This window comes from Pogona vitticeps, chromosome 13, assembly GCF_051106095.1.
Source record: "Pogona vitticeps strain Pit_001003342236 chromosome 13, PviZW2.1, whole genome shotgun sequence".
NCBI lineage: Eukaryota > Metazoa > Chordata > Lepidosauria > Squamata > Agamidae > Pogona > Pogona vitticeps.
The window spans coordinates 9,036,584-9,056,957 of NC_135795.1; the positions used below are offsets into that span (position 1 = coordinate 9,036,584).

At 41.5% G+C, this 20,374-nt stretch overlaps 1 protein-coding gene across 8 annotated transcripts in view; it reads left to right on the forward strand.

Annotated features, from left to right (window-relative positions):
- The window catches only part of USP22 (ubiquitin specific peptidase 22), a 98,190-nt gene extending 79,008 nt beyond the window's left edge, over nucleotides 1-19,182 (forward strand). For all 8 annotated transcript variants that reach the window (XM_072982696.2, XM_072982697.2, XM_072982699.2 and 5 more), the window contains 7 exons: nucleotides 1,190-1,295; nucleotides 4,119-4,277; nucleotides 9,010-9,136; nucleotides 13,580-13,671; nucleotides 16,212-16,274; nucleotides 16,733-16,882; nucleotides 18,456-19,182. In XM_072982696.2, the coding sequence (XP_072838797.1) occupies nucleotides 1,190-1,295; nucleotides 4,119-4,277; nucleotides 9,010-9,136; nucleotides 13,580-13,671; nucleotides 16,212-16,274; nucleotides 16,733-16,882; nucleotides 18,456-18,498 (740 nt within the window). In that variant the 3' untranslated portion in view covers nucleotides 18,499-19,182. The remainder of the gene's footprint in view (nucleotides 1-1,189; nucleotides 1,296-4,118; nucleotides 4,278-9,009; nucleotides 9,137-13,579; nucleotides 13,672-16,211; nucleotides 16,275-16,732; nucleotides 16,883-18,455) is intronic.
- Nucleotides 19,183-20,374: the final 1,192 nt, after the last annotated feature.

Below are 20,374 nucleotides of genomic sequence, written 5' to 3' on the forward strand. Positions count from 1 at the left end.
AAAATGACTGTATTTAAAGATACAGCTTCTAAGTGAGAAATTGGAAAGTTTACATAATATATCTGCAGACATTTTAAAACATTAGCCTGTGTTACCTTTACATGCAGAATCCTGAGAGTTTAATTTGGTGGTACTATATTAATTAGGAATTGAAGCCATAGCTATTATTCTGTTTAGTTACCTGGTTTTCGGTTAGCTATTTCTGGGTGTTGTACAATACTTGGAGCTCTTGCGTTTTCCCTCGAGTGTTTTTCCTCAGCCTACCTTACAGTTGGTTTAGGAGTATTTCATGGCAGATGTTAATCATAGTTAAGGCTAGTTAGGTTTCCTGCTTATCCAGGATTGTTGCCCAGCTTCAAATCCTGATAAGGCGAGAACCTCGATAGCTTTAACTACTGTTTAATGTATTGTCTCCTGTTTCATTCTTAAGATTGATAGAAATGTGCGTTGACATTGACTTTAGCTGTGGTTGAAATTAATTAGAACGTGTGTTTTACTAGATTGGAAGCTGATTGACAACTCTAGTTAACTAGTTCAGCTAGAATTAATAGCAAAGTTACAGTATCATTTGTTGTGACAGTTGGACTCAGCTTTGCTTACTGGTCATGTTAAGCATAACTGAATTACCCTGCAGTGTAATAAAATGTTTTAAATTGCTGATACCTTCTTGCCTATTTAACCTGCCTTCAGCAGTTTCACTTAGGTAGTACAGATGATTGCATGTGTGATTTTCTTAAGTGGATAAAAAGGACCATTTTGCCTGGAAAGGCTGGTTTGCTTTTTTAACTCCATGAGTTGCTCACTGGCCCTCTTAAACAAGGTTAAGTAGTCATTTTGGCTAACCACCTAGAAGCAGTTCTTGGAGTAGAGCAAGCAAAGCCACAGTCATGGTTCATAATAATAGATTATTACCCAACATCACCAACGGCAGGGCTCAGCTACAGTACATTTACAGCATCCTGCATCCAGCCAGCTCAGTACTGAGGAAACATGAGTGAGGAGAAATTTTATCACTTAACTGTTCGGTTTTCCAGTCTTCCCTGTATTTGTGTTTTACACTTTTAACTTTCCTGAATGTATAATAAATATCACAGAAACTCAGGATGGTCTGTATTTGTGAATACTGCTACGTGCATCCGCGAATACCATTGGGAGGCCTTGACAGTGTCTTTTCTTTCTGAACATTTAGGGGATGATAATGGGAAGAAAGCCAACAACCCCAACCACTGTAACTGCATCATAGACCAAATCTTCACAGGTGGACTACAGTCTGACGTCACTTGCCAAGTCTGCCAGTAAGTGAATTCTGCCATGAATGTATGTTTTCTTTGAATACAAATCTTGTTTTAAAACACAGCTTAGTCACTTGACAGTGGAACTGTGGACCTAGCATGTACAGGATAATACAGTTGGTTCCTTTTTTTAATAAAAACGTGTGCTTTGTACCATCCCAGTATAAAGAAAGCATGTTACGTTTAGGCCATCAGGTTGAAGAAGGTACAGTCAAGATCTTGCTAATTAGAGTATCTCTAAATAGGACAGTAAAGGTTTGATAGACAGGGCTCGGCAAAGATGTTTCCTTCCCTAAGGTAACAGGCAAGATCCTTTCTCTGTTCCATGGGCAGAAACTGACTGGACTGGAAGTTGGATCTTTCTTTAGTTTCCGTGGTGGGAAGGAGGCCTGTATCCCACTTGAAGGCATCTGGCCAACTTAGCTTGCAGTGAGCAGGAATGGTCTCTTTTGGAATGTTGACATTACCAGTAGGCATTCTGCCTCATGGTAGGGAAGTGCCTGTTGTTAGAAACTGTGCAAATGAATGGTAGTAATAACTATTTATTTGTTTATTAGATTTATATCCCACCCATCTAATGGCGAGCCACTGCCCTGGGCAGATAACAGCAAATTAAGACACATACCCACCCACAGTAGGGAACACTCAGATCATAAAGACAAGAAGAAAAAAGGAAACCCCAAAAACAATTGCAACAGCAGACTGAATTCAGATATAATCCCGTGGGACGGTAAGGGAATCATAAGGGGAGGATGTTTCTAAAGGTCTCCTCAAAAAGCTCAGATTTCGCACACTTCCTGAAGGCAAGAGGAAGGGAGCTTGGCATATATCTACTGTACAGGCAATGTGTTCGCAACTTCACAGCCACCACCAAAGAGTTATATTATCCTAGTTGTATTATCCAGGCTTCTCTTGGGGTGACCACACATAACTGTCAAGCCTGGGAAGACTGAATAGCCTGAGTAGAAGATGGTCTTGGGGAACGACACTCCAACAAGTAGCAAGTAATGGCCTTGAGATAGGAGTTCCACCACATACCCATTTGGGTTCCTAACTCTGTGTCTTATTTTTTTTCAATTTTCTGCTTAGGGCGCTATGTGTGCTAGTTTAAATCTTTCTTTCCCCCTTTATTCTCCAATATGGATCTAACATTACCAGTCTCGTACTGTAAATAATGGTTTTGATCCTAGGATCATGAATTCCTTGTTGTTCTCCTCTCCATGCTTAAAATGTGGACATCTCCAGCTGTTCAGTTCTGTATACATTGGATATATCCAGTGCTTTAATGTTGGTACACTGAACATGATTGTGTATAAGTGATCATATTTTATTCAAGGAAATTTGATAAAAGGAAGATAAGGCTGTCACATAATTCTACCATCCCTTAGTAGGATTGGCAGGTTAGAAATTAGCACGCTTGAAAGAAAAATTTCCAAGTTAGAAAATCAACAAAATGACAGTTTGCAAAAGCAGTTGAGTTTTCAACTTTTTTGAATACAATGTGAAAAATTGCATGTTGCTTTTCCACTCTTCCCCTTCCCTTGCCCTCAGATCCTCTTCATCTAGTGGTAATTCAATGAGACAGTTTAGTGTAGAGGGTAGAGTATTGGCTTGGGACCTAGGAGATCAGGGTTCAAACCTCTGTTCAACCATAGAAACTCACTGGCACTGGTTTCCTCTTGGAAACCCAGTAAGGTTGTCATAGGTCAGATCACATAATGCATGCCAGTTCAGTGAAAATGCCGGTTGCGTTGGATTTGATGCAAACATCACACATCCCAGTGATCTTCCGTTATGGATATCAAGCAGGGTGAGTCTGTCGTTAGGCAGAAGGAGATAGGTACTCCAGGTGAGAAATTCCAGGGGCAAGTGAATGACAGCAAAGTATTGGAAGGACAGAGGTGTAGGTGCTGGCACAATTTGTCCTGTAAGAAGCGATGCTTCCCTCAATATGGCAGAAGCCGTGGCCATTAAAGTACAGTTCAGCTGCCAGTTCAGTCCATTTTTCTACATGGGTTTCTTTTCCCCTTTGAGAAAGTAGAATACCTTGGATAAGATGGTTGCCAGTATGAGAGGCTGAGTGGATTAGGATTGCCTGTTTATTAACTGTGCTCCATTGTAGATAGGCTGGGAGCCATATTCTGTCCCTGCGAAATCTCTTGGTTGATTTTGAAGCAATGATGGGCAATCAGTTCTGAACTTGCATTTCACACTGGTAATCTGTTCTGTTACCACTGGCAATTTGATGAGCTAGAAATGTATTTTTTAATGAAGACTTTTGGAATGGTCGGCATCCACAACGAATCAGTACCACTGAAGCTCATGACCACTTTTTCTAAGTGATTATATATCCATTTTCAGTTTATATATCTTGAGACGGATATTGCTGTAATTCCCTTAAATTCTGATTTCTTCATATGTCCTTATATATCCATGAAAGAAATTGCCCCTGTGAAAATAGCTGTTTTTGACTGAGGGTTGTTTTTTTTCTCTCCTGTACCCTGAGCACCCTCTAGAGGTGATATACCTGCTTCTTCCCCCAATCCCTTACATTCATTTTTGTGGGGCTAAAACAGCATTGAGAGGGTGTTCCCTCCTGTTTTTTACACGTTAGGATTGGCTCATAGAATTAGTGAGTGCAAAAGGTAGGTGCAGATCACTGGAACACTTCTCAAGCTCTGTTAATTTCTAGGGATGTTCCATCTCCAAATTTGCATTTCTGCACAGGAACACTTTTAACAACATGGAACAATTCAGCACTGATTCTCTTTTGGCAAAATAAGGCTTTATAATCAAACATATCCTTTTTCTCTCTTTTTTCTCTAGTGGCGTTTCCACGACGATAGACCCATTCTGGGACATCAGTTTGGACTTGCCAGGTTCCTCTACCCCATTTTGGCCTCTGAGCCCCGGCAGTGACGGCAGCGTGGTCAATGGGGAGAGCCATGTGTCAGGAACTACCACCCTCACAGACTGCTTGCGAAGGTACAAACTGTGGCAGACGGCCTTTAGAAATTGACGATCTTAACTTCTCTACTCCTGTCTGCAGACAAGCAATTTACAGGCAGATGGCCAAGGCGTGAAGCAGCCCTTCAGCTGCAGTTATATCTGCTGAATCACCTTGCACAGCAGTTCAGTTCAATTGCAGAAAAAGAGGCCACAGCAAAACTAAACATGTAGCATGAACTGACTGAAGCTGATAGGTAACCTAGACAAGGGTCCTTGCTTGAGTTCCGTTAATGGTTTAGCTCTGGTTAGGCTTCGATGCTGTCATTCACTGTTGTAAGGAAGCACGGCAGAAGATACTGCTTCATTTGGTATAAAACATGGCCCTCTGGGGATGACCAGCAGAGACACCCAAGGCTAACGGAACCTTAGCACTTGGTATTTCCTCTTCCAGACCCTTCAGAGGTGTACTTTGGTGAGTTGTGACATGCATACTTAGCATCCGTGAGTGTCAGACTGCCATCCACTCCTTCCTATCCTTGCTCCTTGGAGAAGAGTCTTTGAGGGCAGGGAGAGGGATATGATACTGGGGAGGAGAGAACGTGGCAGACCAACCACTTTTGGAAAAAAAGAACAGAAAGGCAAGTACCATAACTTCATCTACTTTCAGATGCAGCCGGTTGGCCCGAAGAATTTCTTTCATGGAAGAAAAGATAATTGCCTTGGAAAGTTGGTTCTGTTGAAATTCATTGATGTTGACAAATATAGAAAGGACACAAGTAATGGTGAATGAAGTTCATTCTTTCAGTGAAGTAGGCAGACCATTCTTCTGTCCGACGCTACTGCCACAGAACGGTGGATAAGAGAAGCAATAGAATTTGTTACTGCAGCAATATCTTTGGAACCTGCCTGTCATGAGAACATCACCAGAAGAGATTCAGAAGATCTTTGTCAGAGAATCCGTCAAAACAGCTACGTTGAGAGGATTGCACAAAATTTTCGTACCTCTGAACAGGGTGGTGGGCCCAGCTTGTCTGAAGGTAGAGGGCCTTCAATATGCTGACCTCCCATAACAGAGTCTACATGGTTGTAATCCAAGGAGTAGTTCCCACTCTCTTGTGTAGGTTTTGCCCATTATTATACCTGGGTTCACCAGTGAAGGTACATCAATATTCATGGCAATATTACTGATTTTCCCCCACCACTTTTGAGTGTTTACCAAATAGTTCTTTGCTTCTGTTCGTCAGAAATGTTCCATATCTCCACTTGGATTCCAAAGTTACATTCCTAAATTGTAGACATGTCGCTTTCCCTTGTCCATGTCCTCTTGAGCTGTGCCACCTGCCAGGGGTTCCTTGGATGTTTTTCAAAAACAGGGAAGTAATCAAGGTCAGTTCCACCAGCCTCAAGTTCTAATTTCACAAGAGTTAAGAACATAAGGATCCATGGAGTCCAGAATTCTGAACTCAGCAGTGGTCACGTCCTTGCTTCTGAAAAGCCTGCAACAGGCTTCGAGGCAAAGGGGGTTTGTTCTCGGCATCTGTTGTTCAAAGCGGCACTAAACCTGTGAGACCATTTATCTATTGTGGCTCCTTCTGTGAAACAGTCTAAATCTTCTCCAAAGACATCTGAGCTGGTGCCATCGTTGCGTCCTGTCACTTCCAAGAGTTCACTATGGATCACATGAATGGAAATACATTTCTGCCTTTTCTGAATCTCCTGCCAGTCAGCCTCATTAATTTACCAAGTTCTAATAGGAGACAGGTCTGTTTTTGTCTGTGCAGTTTTATAATTTTATGTTGTTCTTCCACCATTTCCCCTAAAGCCAAACCCAGGCCCTAATTCTTCAGTCTTGCCTGTTTTGGAACATGTTCTAATCCCATATTATTTTAGTTGCTCTTCTGGGTATCCTTTCCAGTGTTATGTTAGCTGTTTTTGAGATGGCCAGCCAGCACTGAATACAGTATTCAAAATGCTGTCACACTTGCAGACCTAAATGAAGAAATTCTGATACTGGGCCCTTCAGTAGCAGACTTTCCATGAGTTTGCTCAGTGTTATTTAACGAAGGCCTGACCACTTGGGAATACTAGCAGTACAAACACCTGGACTGGTGATTATAAGAATCTTTTCAAATTGTATCAGCTTTATTTCAGAGTAGAAGTAAATTTTGAAGAATGTTCACCCAAATGAAGGGCATTACTTACAGCTGCATTTTAATGTAATGCTGAATCAGGCTTTTGTGTAGTGAGAAATCATGAAGAGGAATCTGGAGGCTGATATTGCTGTTTTAGATTTACACCAGAGCTTGCTGAGTCATCCAAGTCACACTCCAGGTTAACTGCTTCCTAAGCCCTAATTCCAAACGATCAAATTTTAACCATTGTCAATGAAAAAAGCAAGCTTCATAAACGGAAAAAATTTGCTTCCTTCCAGTGATGAAAAGTTTGTTCAGGCAGTGTGACAAACTGCAGTTAATCTAAAAGAGAAGCAGAAACTTGCAAGCTCGTTGTAGGAGCGTATGATCCTGGGAGAATGTAGCCTCATTCTCATGTCTTTAAACCAGTCCCTATTAGCTGTGTGCAGGCATTCTTACTGTTCCCATGATGGTCAAAAAAAGGGAGGGGTTGAGGAGAAGACCCACTTCAGCATCTCTCCCCCATCAGTCACTGACCTCCAGGCATCAAGGAAACCTGGTAATGCGTGTCTTGAAATTTGATACAGGTTTCTAGCTGTGCTGAAGTAACTACAAGGGGAAGCTTCCTTCAGACTTTACTTCCCAAGACAGGAAGTTCTTCCTTGTTTAACCTTCATCGAAAGTATAAAAATAAAAAGTCAAGACTTGAGCAAAGGTGAACGGTGACGTTTGGTGAGCAAGAAGATGGATTCAATAGCATATTGCCTAAAACATATACCTTTGTGGGAAGTGTTATTGCGTTACTCATTTTGTTTGTTTTGGAGGACCTTACATTGGATAATCTCATTTTCAGATACCAAGGTGTGCTTTGTGAAGTAGCCATTCCACTTTTAGGGGAGTTCTTTTTGAAGTAAAATTGGCAGGTGATGACAAATGCCAAGAAGATGCTCTAAGTGCATCTTTCTACGGTTTTAAGGTCAATAACATTCAGCAGGAGTGGGAAATCTGTGGCCCCCTAGATCTTGCATTCCGACTCCTGACAACAGATCCACGATCCAGATTAGTGGGGAGTTGTAGTCTGGCAAACAAGCAGAGTTAACCAGTCTTGCTCGAGAGCTGTGTAGGCTTGGAGATCAGTTCTGTGTGGCCCTGTTTGTACAGTGCAGGTCGACTTGATCTGTGCCATTTCAGACTGCTTCTACAGGCTCTTTTAGTGATGAAATGTGGTCCTCTGTACTAAATGTTCCTTCTTCCTAGGAAACATGTACGGAGAGTTTAGTTGTGTGCAGATTCTCCCATCTGCAGTTGAAATCCTTATAGGTCAGGCACAGTTTTAGTTTTAACATTTACAAAGGATTTTGCTTTCATACGTTATATATATTTGGCTTGAAACATGTGTCAGGAAAGGTAACATCAGAAGTACAAAGATGAAAATGAAGATTTCACCAAATATGAACTCCTGACATAAATTAGGTGATATTTCAGAAGTAAGGCTAAAAGTGACTACAAAACCAGATGTAAAGGGAATATTTTTAAGAGTAACACTTGAATGTATGTAGAAGCAGCTCAAATCAGGACCAAGTTCATCTTTTCTGGATAAAGTAGGTGTGTCATATGTTTCATAGGCTGATTTAAACATCTCAGGCACTTGATCCAGTCTTTGTGTTCATAGTGATGTGTTCATATATTTTCTGTTGTGTAAGACAAAAGTATATTGTCCTCCATTCACTGACTACAGGCTGTGTAAATCAAGAGGAGATTCTGAAACAAAGCCATATACAATATTAGGTGCATCATCTTGTCTGCTCTTTCAGAGTGCTGATATTCAAACATTGGTGTCTTCAATGGAGCTGCCAGCTTCCTACTCTCTGGTTGGGCAGCAAAGCAGTGCTCTGCCAGCAAAGTGAACTTTGTATTGCGGTTATTATTACCACAGTCCTATTTTTGCTCAAGCAAACACAAAATACTGCCCAAGCCACCTACTCAGGAGTTGCATATCCTGTTTTTGTCGATGACCAAATGGTGGTCTCTCTTTCCTCATGATGGTGTTTTGGCAGTAAACATCCAAGTTGGCAACTGATCCAGAATGGACTGATAAACTCCCCCAAATTAGCTCAGAAGGCTCCTTCTGTCTAATAAAAGGGATGGCTCTGTGTGGTTTTTTTGTTTCTTGTTTTAAATGTGATTTCCTATGTAAGGAAGTGTGGCTTCACAAGGGTCAGTGTTGTTGGTTGATGCCTCCATAACGACTGTAACCTACTTTTTATATCATGTGTGCAAACACCCTGTGTTGTCAGTGTTGTTGCCCCCCTTTCTTTCTAGAACGCATGAAAAATGGGTGTCCAGGAACAGTTACATGTTACAAGAGGAGGAGCAGTACTCAGTTGAAACTTGCTAATAAATTAAGCCTAGAATTCGATGTGTAATTACTGTGGATCAAGCACTATTAACTTTGCATAACATCTGAATAAACAAGCATAAGTATATGCTGTAAATACAGCATCTCCAGAGGTATGAAACAGAAACTGACAGTGCAGTTGAAATACACTTACCTATGCTAGTCACCCATTATTATTTTTTGTTTAAAAAAATTATGTGTATGAACAAATCTTTCTCAATATATGTTTTTCCCCCAGGTTTACAAGGCCAGAACACCTAGGAAGCAGTGCCAAAATCAAATGTAGCGGTTGCCATAGCTACCAGGAATCTACCAAACAACTTACTATGAAGAAATTACCTATTGTGGCCTGTTTTCATCTCAAAGTAAGTTCATGATTGGAGAAAGCAAATCTTTCTCAATTGGCCTGAGTGACTTTTAGCATGTTGGGAAATCGGTAGTTTCACCCAAACCACATTCTAGTCTGTGTGGTTTCTAGCCTTCCCAGGACGTGCGTGCTGAGGCCTCAGAGCACTCATCTGAAACCAGACGGGAAGGGACCTTGTGATGGTTAAGCGTCTTAACAGTCTTCTGGACGTTGTTTGACTGCAGTCCATGAGTCCTAGCCACCCTACCTGGGTGAGAGATGACAGGAATCGATGGCCCAACAATCTGTATGAGCCAGGCCACCCAGAGACCTAGTAGAACATCCTTCAGTTTATTTATTGCACTTCTCTACCGCCTCTCCACAGTGAAGTAGTAGTGCTCTGGATGGCTTATGGACTTCATAAGCAGAATGAAAACTAATACATAAACAAATTTGGTCGTAAAAGTGTTAAAATTAGCTTAGCCTATAAACAAGATGATTAACATCTTGGCAATAAAAACAGTTCTGAAGACCAATTTAAAGGCATATGTCTTTATATCCTTCCCAAAATCAGAGGAAGTAGAATTGATTGCAGCTCTGAGGGCAGTTCATTCTACAGTTAGAGAACAGCAGAAAATAAAGCCTTCCCTGTAGGTGCCCCCCCACTCCCAGGCAGGTTTTTGCAGGTGTTGGAGGTATTCTCAAGAAGGCCTGTCCTGAAGACTTGAATATCCAGACAGGTTCATAATAAGACTGGGAGTTGCTTAGGTGAGTCAGACACAGAACCTTTTAGGGCTTTAAAAGTTAAAATCACCTGGGGGGGGCAGCTGACATGAACTGACGTTAATAGTACTGTTAGGCATAAGAATAATGATTTGTTGTTTGATTGGAAGAGTTGTAGACCTTTACTGAAGTTGCAACTCTGCTTCTGCAGCCCGAATACCTGCCGGTAGGAAACTTGGATGGCAGAATGGCAGGCCTGATGGTGGCAGGGCCAGATGGAGGCGCTCCCCATCTGGCAGAGATTTCTGTCCCTGGAACATCTCTGCCTCTTAACTGAGCAGGTCATGTAAATATCGAGTAAATGTACAGGCCCAGTAGGGTAGTCACAAAATAGTTTTCTGATTAGCATTTCGTGCATGCTTCTCATTGGCTCCCAATAGATGAACCATTTGGGATTGGTGTCTAAAAGCCCTTCGAAGATGTTTTGCCAATATTCCCAATTAGTGTGACTGGAAGGTCCTAATTTTGTTACAGTTAGAAATGGCTTGTCTTATGAATTTTTCCTGAGTGAACCATGAATTGAGTCATTGGCTTCTTCAGGAATTTTTTGTTTTTTAGACAGCTCAGTGGCTATCTTAAAAAACAAAAACAAAAAAACACTGGCTACCTCCCCACCCACACAACCTGCCCCCCCCATTGCCTTCCTACCTTTTCCTGCTGCTGTTTCTTCTCCACTGATGCCACTGGCATCTTGAGAGGTCACTGGTTCCTGCAGGCCATCTGGGTCTTTCCGCATGTTCCCACTTCTCAGGCCGGGACACATGCAGAGCACCCCTGCTTGGCTGACAAGGTTGGCTAACCCCAAAAATAATTATTATTTTTTATTTTATTTCATTTTATTTAGTTTATATTTTTATTATTTTTAAAACAGAAAACAAATACAAAAATACAAATAATAGTGCTTACTATACACTAAATTCTACCGTGCACCCCATACCCCTGGGACCCCATTGAACAATATTTTCTATTACTTCCTTTCCAAAATGTTATCGATTGTTGTTTAGAGGCTTTTCCCATTTCCTTTCACTGATACAAATTCAACAAATCTACCCCAAATAGCATAAAAATATTGGAACTTATTTCCCTTCTTTTCATCTTGACTTCAATAGTCAATTTATCATTTAATGCAATGCCCCATACTTTAAAAAAAAATTAGCTGGCCTGTCAGCCAGAGGGAAGGGGGTGCTTCAGGCATGTCCCCACCTCTCAGATGGGGGCAGGCGGAAGGGGGCAGGGACAGGCAACAAACCAGGAGGTTCGTAAATCACAAAAAAATTGTTGGTTCGGGAAAGTTTGGGTTCTCCAATTTGGATGACCCTGAACTGATCCGAATCAACAAATTCATGATATTCATTGAATTTGATGGTTTGTTTTTAACTTCGTGCCCATCTGTAGTTAACAGTATTTGCTGTTGGGATGTTCCAACTTTTAACCAGAGCCCACGGTATGGAGCCTGCCATCTTTTCTTCATTTTCACGTGTGCTCCTATTGTGCAGATGTCTAGATCGCTCATAACTTCAGGCAGAGAGAAATAATTCATTTATTTTCCTAACTGAAATAGTATTTTTATACTGAAAGGTAAAGGGAGTATCTCGCCATGAGTCATCCTGTCATCTTGTATGTTCAAAATTAAGATTTTAATATTGCATGCAACAAAACAGCATCAAAACAGTGCTGAACTAATATTGCTAAATTCCAGCAGCTGTTGCAATGATAAAATTGTAAGTTATTTATAGCTTAGCTAATATCAAATTCATTAGGAAAGCATATGTTCTGAGAATGTTAATAATGCAGCCAATTTTTTTTAAAAAGATAAGTAGAAATATAAAAGAATACATAGGTTCTTGATTATTATTTTTTTGTAAGAAAAAAAGTCTGATCCGTTGCTAGGAAATGTTTGTGGTGTTGTAAGGTGAGGATAATTAACTGAGATTGTAAATAAGACAGCAGTCCTGAGAAATGGAGAGAGGTGCTGTCTTTTTGAAGAGTAGTTAATTTGTCTTTTTGCTTCCTGTTCTCATCTTTTTGTGGCCTTCTGCTGAGAGGATGATGCAAGCGTGATGCTTATCACACTTCCCTTTGTGTCAGAAATAAATCCATCCACATTTCTTCCTTCCCACCTTCCCCTTCTGTTTATTCCTTGTCAGGATGTGATCCTTCAGCATAGGGTATTGATGGGTTGGCTTTTCCCACCCTTTAGTCTCTCCCCTCCCCCTATACTGACACTGACACAAGCGAACACATCCCTGGGTCAGTCCTGGGTTTCCCTTTATTAAGATCAGTTTTCCTATATATTATTATTATTTTTAATTTTGCTTTACAGTCACTACAGTCGTAGGACCTACAGTAGATGGATATAGTATTTTAAAATACTCACATTGAATCACAAACAAAAATGGTTAAAAGAACAGCACCAAACCTTAAAAATAAGAAACGAAGGAACATCTTTTAATAAGGGGAGCGTTCTGTTTAAAGTACGTCATAAGCTATCAGTTCCAACCAAAATACCTAGATGGGAAACTCAAGAGAGAGGGAGACAGCTGTACCCCCCCCCCCCCCCACAAAGCAAGGAATTCACAATTTTGACCCAGCCAGAAAAAGCCCCCCCCCCAAATTGTCAGGCCTCTACAACTGCTAGATCGCCTGATGGGTCATGAGAGAGAGAATGGATACTCTGGAGGCCTGGGACCCAGAGAGCTTGTAGAGAAGAGTCGTTGCATACCCTCAACCAAAGCAGTTCCAAGCAGAGATGCAAAACATTTTTCCAGTTAATCGTAATGGCTTTGGGATACTGAAAGTTGTGCCAAAAACCCATTCCTCATCTCTGCTTTGAAGGCCAGGATCAGCCTTTTGAATTGTAGGTCAATCAGACTGGACGCTGGTCAAGCTGCTGCGAAGGGTGTGCTCCCAGGGGTTGACAGTCTGTCCAAACTGTTGCTGCTGACACTTCTGCTGCGTGAATTTTCTACAGACTCTCCTAAAGAAGCTTCATTACAATACGGAACACTGCGTGTCAGTATACCTTATTGGGGGGGGGGGGAGCTTGTACACAGATGTCCGAATGACAGAGCAAATGTGTCTGTTTCATTCCCAAGCGATCTGTCAGGAGGCTGGTGCTGCTGTTGTCACCGTGGTTATCTGGAATGAAATAATTGCCTGGTCTCTAGCAAATGGCTTATCTCCTGGATGCTCAGAAAATAGATGAGGCCTGGATTGCAAGGCTTCTTGCTTGCACCGGGGCTCTCCACGAATGATAAACGATGATTACTATTGCTGGTCTAACGATAGAGGTCTTTATGCACGATAACAGTTCTCTGTCGCTAATCTGTAAGCTTTCTCATATGGAACTGAGTTTTAAATGATGTTTTCACTTCTCAGAATGGGCTGTGTTTTCTCTTCCCAGAACCACTGCATAATGCTGCATATTGTATGAAGGTTACTCCTTTGTGTCCCATTTCCTACAAGAGCATTACCCTCCTTTTTTCTTTAGCGTTGGAACAGGTGACTTGTGCCTCCAGTTGTTGCCGGCTTCTAACTCTTGCAAAGATCAGATACAGTCCAAACATATCTGGAAAGGCACAAGTTTTCACATTCTGTCTTCCCGCCCCGTGTGAGATATATGAACGTTAAGCCAATCACAGCTGTCTTCTCTGAAAGATCAACTTGATCTCTTTTCTAGCGGTTTGAACACTCAGCCAAACTGAGGCGAAAGATCACTACATATGTCTCCTTTCCACTGGAGCTGGACATGACACCCTTCATGGCCTCTAGGTATGTATTGAAGCCTATTCCTGCAGGAAACCGTTCTCACATGAGACATTTTTTAAAAATATGGAGCAGTTTTGGAGCCACTTCTGTGGAACAGCACATGTGCTTAACTTTTCGAATGGAAACCAGTTATGATATGTTTGGTAACAGGATTTTTACAGTAGTTAAATTTCAACTAATTTCAAAACTTTGACCAAGTAGAAAATACTCTCAGACTGAAATGAGACAAATTCAGTTCCCTGCCTTCTTTAGGGTACAAACTTCATTCTGGTCGTTTAAATATATAAAAACATTTTTTTGTTGCTAATACATTATCTACTTTAAAATCTAGCCAACCAAGGCATTTTCTTTGTTGTTTTTCTGTTTTGCCCAAAGGAGAAACAGGTAATAGTTTGAGAACTCTTGAGGAGATGCTTGCTCATATCTTCAAGTTGGTGGTAGGAAAAAGCTGCAAAATAAAAATAAAGCAAATGGGCAGAGTTATTAGGCACATCAAAACTATCCTTGCCTTGAGGAAGTGAAAGTGAGATTCTCAATTTCTGCTTGTTCAATACGCAGGGAGGTCAACAATCATTTTCAGCCATTTATGAAACAGAATAATCCAGCGGTCTTACTCGAAAACAGAATATGTTAATGGAAAAGAACAAGGATGGTTTGGCATTATAAAGAGGACTAATGCAATTAAGAGTTTCCTTTCAGGGAAGAATTGGATTAATTTTCTCCCCCTTTCAGCTTCAGGGTTTACGTAGAAGTCCCCTTAATCTTAGATCGTTATGAAATCTGTCCTGGGTGATCTCTGCACAAAGGGCTTCCTGGGGCGTGCGTCTTTAACAAAGCACCAAATATAAAGCATCATTGTGATTGGGTAATGGACAGGAATTTTTGGAAGGGACGGAGCCCTCCATTGCCATCTTGCTGCATTATTTTTTTACCTATCACAAAAAGAAACATCTCAGTGAGTGTAAACTAGTCAAAACTGTACTTTTCACACTCAATAACATGTGCAGTCATTTTTGGCCAGGGAAAACAAATCAGAATCCAATTAGGTTGTATGAGCGCATGGTAGGACCTATTGGGACCAATTTTTCTCCCTTCAGTTTGGGATTTTTTGTTTCCTATATCAAAATGTTGATGAATGATTTGCCAAAGTTCCTTGGTTTAAAACACACGTGTGTGTGTGTTTTACACAACATGCATTTTACTAATTGAGGATGCTTCTGTATGATTTTAGGCCAGTCCTTAGCTGTGAAGTGTTTTTCTATCTCAAGAAGTGGGAAAGTGTTATTGTGTGTGGGTTTTTTAAAGCAATGCATAGATTGTGAACACATTAGGTACTAGAAGTGCACGTCTTGAAACAGTTTATTGTGTCAATTACATTTCACTTATCTTCCCCAGCTTTGTTACCGTTTTGCTTTTCCGGAGCCAGCCTAACATCTGGCAGGGTCCCTTTGGATACTTCCAAATGGCAGGGACTTTTATCTGTAGTCTTTTTCACTTGTGTAAGAACGTTTAAAAAACAACTTTGAGAACTTTAAAAAAATGATGACCACCACACCACTTTATTTTTATGATGACGCAGCTTCCCACTGTTTGCATAAGTGTGTCTTTGACACAAGAGAACCATTTTGGTTCTATACTGCACAGTATTTAGAACAGTCCTTGGAGTCAAAATGGCCCACCTTAGCTCATACTGTCAGCATCCACCTGATTCCACTGGCAACACTGATGGGTTCAAACCCAGGATGATGGTAGGCTGATACTAAGGGCAAGGTTGGTTTTGGTTGACTTGGGCCTTTGATTTCTCTTCAGGCCGTATTAACTTGGTCACTAAGGGCAGGGAGCAGTCGTAGCTCCCAACTCAATGAACAGCCTTTTCCTTTTTTTGAAACAAAACAATGTATTACATGTGCACAGCCACAAGACAACCACACAGAAACACATTGCTGCATTATATAAACCCACCCATCCATCCCACCTGTTACATTGCAAAAAATATTTAGGCAGTAACATGGTAAAGTATCTATTATAATATGGCTTCCTGTATCATTTATGCTAGCTCTTCTCTGAAAGATGGAGGTGAGCAACTTCTGGGCTTCCAGATGTTTTGACCTGCATTGCCTTAGTCTGTGACCATTGACCAGGCTGGGTAGAGCTGATGGGAGTGTTTGGCTGAAACATCATGGAAGAGAGCCATTTCTGGTGCCGAGGCAGATGCTGTCAGCTTTGCAGGCTTAATTAAATCATGGTGTGGTGCTCTGTGCCCCTCCTACAACTTCTATCAGTTGTAATCCCTTTAGCCAGTGATGAGGCATCATGGGAATGGCGGTCCCCCAACATCTGGAGGGCCACAGAGTCCTTGTCCTGGTTTAGAGGAACATTACTTTCCCATCCAGAAGTACCCATCATACAGGAAGATGTGTTAATCCCTACTAACTTGGTCCTTCTTACTCTTTGGAACAGGAAGAGAGAAACCTTGTAGGCTGCTTGCAACCTTTCGTCCTTTTCATGATGCTGAGCATTTTCGTGTGTTTGTTTTCTTGTAGTAAAGAGAGCAGAATGAATGGGCAGTATCAGCAGCCAGCAGATAGTCTAAACAATGATAATAAGTAAGTGATGTTACCTTCTTTGCTTTTTTAACTTATGGGTTCTTCCTCTTGGACAAGGTAGATTAAATACTTCAAAATGCAAGAGAAAAGTAGTCCATGCCTCATCAAGCTAGGTAGTCCACTCCCACTGTCCTCTTCACCTGCGACAGACAGGTTGCTTTAGATGCCTACCCAGAAAATTAAGTACCCAGGACCCAGTTGCTCTGCTTCCTTAAGATGTTACTTGTTCCTTTGCTCTACCATCTTTCCAGAAATTTATTTATTTTGTTTATTTATGGAATTTGTATACCGGCCGACTTAGTGAACCAAAATTTTGAACAGGTAGGGCTTTAAAAAGATAGCCCATCGACACGTCCCGCTTAGGCACACCTTTGTAAAGACTCGAGCGGCAGCCACTCAAAGGGCTGAGTTGCTCTCCTCTGGCCTGATGGCGCTACCTCTGCTTGTCTTCCCATTAGGTATTCCTTGTTTGCAGTAGTTAATCACCAAGGAACCCTGGAGAGCGGACACTATACCAGCTTCATTCGGCAACACAAGGACCAGTGGTTCAAATGTGACGATGCCATCATCACCAAGGCTAGCATTAAGGATGTCCTAGACAGCGAAGGGTAAGCCTTGGGCAGAGCACGAGGGGGGGAAGGCAGCGTCCTGTTTAGCCATAACACAGACAATTTTGATCATTTGCTCTTCAGCCTGTCAGTGATGTGTAAAAGGCAGCACAGCCCACAGGAGTCAAAACAGAGAGAAATCTATAAATCAAGATTGCAGCTGGGCCTGGCAGGGTGAAGCTGGCTAGAAACCAAGCTGCCTAAATACAATAAAAACTAGTGATTCCAACTGATAAACAGAACACTGTGTAATAGTTTGGCTGACTCACAAGGGGCCGACAACAGAGATTCTGCCACCTTCCTCTTCTGCCTTGGGATGTCTTGCTTTGTCCAACACAAACACAGCTTGAAACATCAAACAGAGCTAACAAAGTGCCTGGAAGGTCTGTTATCCAAATTGCATAAATTATTGAAGTTGAGAAACTTTGGATGATATCTCTCACTTTTCACAATTCTGCAAGTTTTTTTTTATTTTTTTAATTTTTTGCTGTTATCCATAATTCTTTTTTTGCTGGTTATGGGAGAATTCTGACCTCAGTCATCAACAGTATTTTCCTTCAAAGATGCTTGGTTTCCACATGGACTTTCATGCACTTTAATTGATGCTACAAATATTAGTTTTCTGTCTTGTTGAAAGCCTGCGCTTTCTGCGTTATCCTTAGCCTGGTGGGTAGTCTGTCTTCCGGCAGAATCCAAGGCTCATAAATTGTTAAGTGTATGATTCCTAACACTATCTAAAGCTGTATTTTGAAAGATTTGCTGTTTATAACCATATACTGCAGATCTGCATAGGTGGAAGCAGGAAGCATCATCATATAAAATACAGAGTTGCCTCCATGTTTGTCATTGTGTGACAAACAAACGTCATAAATGAAAAGCTGAAACCTGTCTTCTCATTCATCTTAAAAGTCTACCTGACATTTGTTCCTCCCTGCCTGATTAAAAGTTAGATGGGTCAGCCTGAAGTCTTTGAGATACTTTAATACTTATTTAAAACGTAGGAAGCCTTTTTGAGGAGGGACCATTCTTACTCTTTCTAAAAGTGAACCTTCTTAATTATTTCCTAATTGTGCTTCCTAGTTTTTCTTCAGGGAAAAAAGTATACCTTGGCTCTCAGCAGTCTGAGAAATCCTGGGGTTAACTGGCTAATAATCTGTACCATGAAGCTCTTTCTTGGGTTTAGCAGTCTGATTGGCCTCACTCTGTGTGGGCTTGGCATCACCTTTCTTCTAGCTTTAAGTCAGCCTTTCAGGTCTTCTTTCTAGATACCAAACCAGATCAAACCTTGCTTTACTCTTGAGCATTAAGCATTCTAGTGCCGCTCCAAAATAGCTGGGCACATACCATGATGAGTCATTTGGCTTTAAATTATTTAGGGTGTCACAGCATGACCAGGGGAGAAAAGAAAGAGTGTCAAAGCAAAGCCACCTCCTTGGAATCATTCCTGCATTATAAGAAAAGTCCTGCTTTTAAAATGACTGTGGAGGAGAAGCAGCAACAGCAGCCGTGGATCACATTAAAATATCATTCTCCCCCTTTCTCCCCCGCCCCCTTTCCCTAAATGTTCTTACAGATATTTGCTGTTCTATCACAAACAGTTCCTGGAATATGAGTAGCCTTATTCAGCAGCTCGAGAGAGAGAGGAAAGAGAGAGAAAAATGTAAGGAAGCAAAATGAATGGCAGCCTTCTGAAAAGACACACAAACCTACCTGAAAATGAAAAGACACCCATTCGACATTAGGTCTGAGCTGCTGCGACAGGACCTACTTGCGCCTGGCTCATGGCCTAGAGGAGTTTTTTTAAAAAAAGGAACACTGTTCACCGTGCGTATGCAGTCCTGCAGGGACAGAAGAGGGGAAAATGTAAGAGAAGATACACACAGTCAATGACTTTTGAGAGAAGACATATAATAATACAAAGATTGCTCTGGGTGGGGTTAAAAAAAAAATGGGAGCAGAAGAGTCCAGGCACTGGCACATCTCCCTTCCGCTCTCCTAAAACATGTGTGGGAAGGCCGGGGAGGGGGGGTGTATTCTCATCTCCATCAAGCATCTTCTCCATTGGTGCTTCAGCTCCCACTTGACCAATCATAACAACCGTTATAATTAAAACAAACAAACAAAAAAAGTCCAAACCCTTTTTTTCTTTTCTTTTCTTTTCTTTTTCTTTTCTTTTCTTTTTTACACATATGGGTCTGAAAGCAGTAAAATGGAGAACGGGACAACGCAACGAAATGGACTTTGCAAGTACCTTTTTATTTGTGAATTTTAGTTATTAAATAAATACGGTATGAAATGATGCCGCTGTTTTGTTTTTCGGCAAATGCGTGGCGAGGAAGACTCGGTCGTGGCTTCCCGTGAGGCTTTCCTGGCCTGTGTCCTGCGGTGAAATGGACAGGTAAACGTCTGATGCTGATGCGTTGGGGCCGCTCACCCTGACCGGCACCAATTCTTTTTTCTCACTGAGCCCCCTTTTGGGGTCTTCTGTACGAATAGCTTTTTTTCCTTCTTAATTTTCCTTGCCTTTGTTCACTGTTATTTCCCCCGTGAGAATGACATTCATAATGGACATCCTCCATAAAAGGAATGAATTGGTGTTGTTTATACTATAAAAAAAATTCATCTTGATTGTTTTATTTTTTGAAGAAAAAAATCCCATTAATAAGTTGGACCTCTCTGGACAGTGTAATGTTTGCTGGGTGCTTTCTTCACCCTTCCTTTTTGAAGTAAAATTGCCCTCGTGAGACACTTGGAGCTGAAAAATCTGCCATCTGCTAACTCTGGCGACTGAATTGCCATTGTTGCAATTAATTTCCAGCTATTGGAGAGCTCTGCCTTAACAACGGGCAATAGATAAACAAAGGATTTTCCCCACTTGCTCTGCTTTTATTGGTCCCTTACCTCTCAGATATATTATTATTTTTGTTTTTTGCATAGATCACTCCCCTTCTACAGACAGAGCCTCCTGGCTTTGTCATTGTAAACCTGGAAGCCTCAGAGCAATGCCAGCTTCTGCTTTGTCACAAAATGCATTTATGTTCTCTTGCCTCCCCCCCCCCCGTGGCGCCCCCCCATGCACTGCCACTTCACCACTCCCCCCCCCCCCTTACTGTCTAGACACTGGCTGGGAATCCACATGGGCTATGTATTTTATAACCAGGAGGTGGGGCCACATTTGATTTTCTGCTTAGGGAGGAAACGGGTTATGTACCTTGTAAAAAAAAAACCCTTTCCAAGGTTTTTTTCCCCCAAAAAAGGGTGCACAATAGCAGCAGGAACTGGTTGGGTAGCTTTTATCTTTATGACCTGTTTAGCATTTCTTTGTCTGGAGGGACACTAAAAATCAGCCCCTTGGCTAGGCCTTAGCCAGGCAGCAGCTGAACTTGGGTCACGATGGCAAAATGATTATTTAAAATCAAATGTTAAGGATACTCTCTGATTTCCAAATACCACAGCCCCTTCGTTTCTACAGAGGCTCTTTTTTATTTTTAA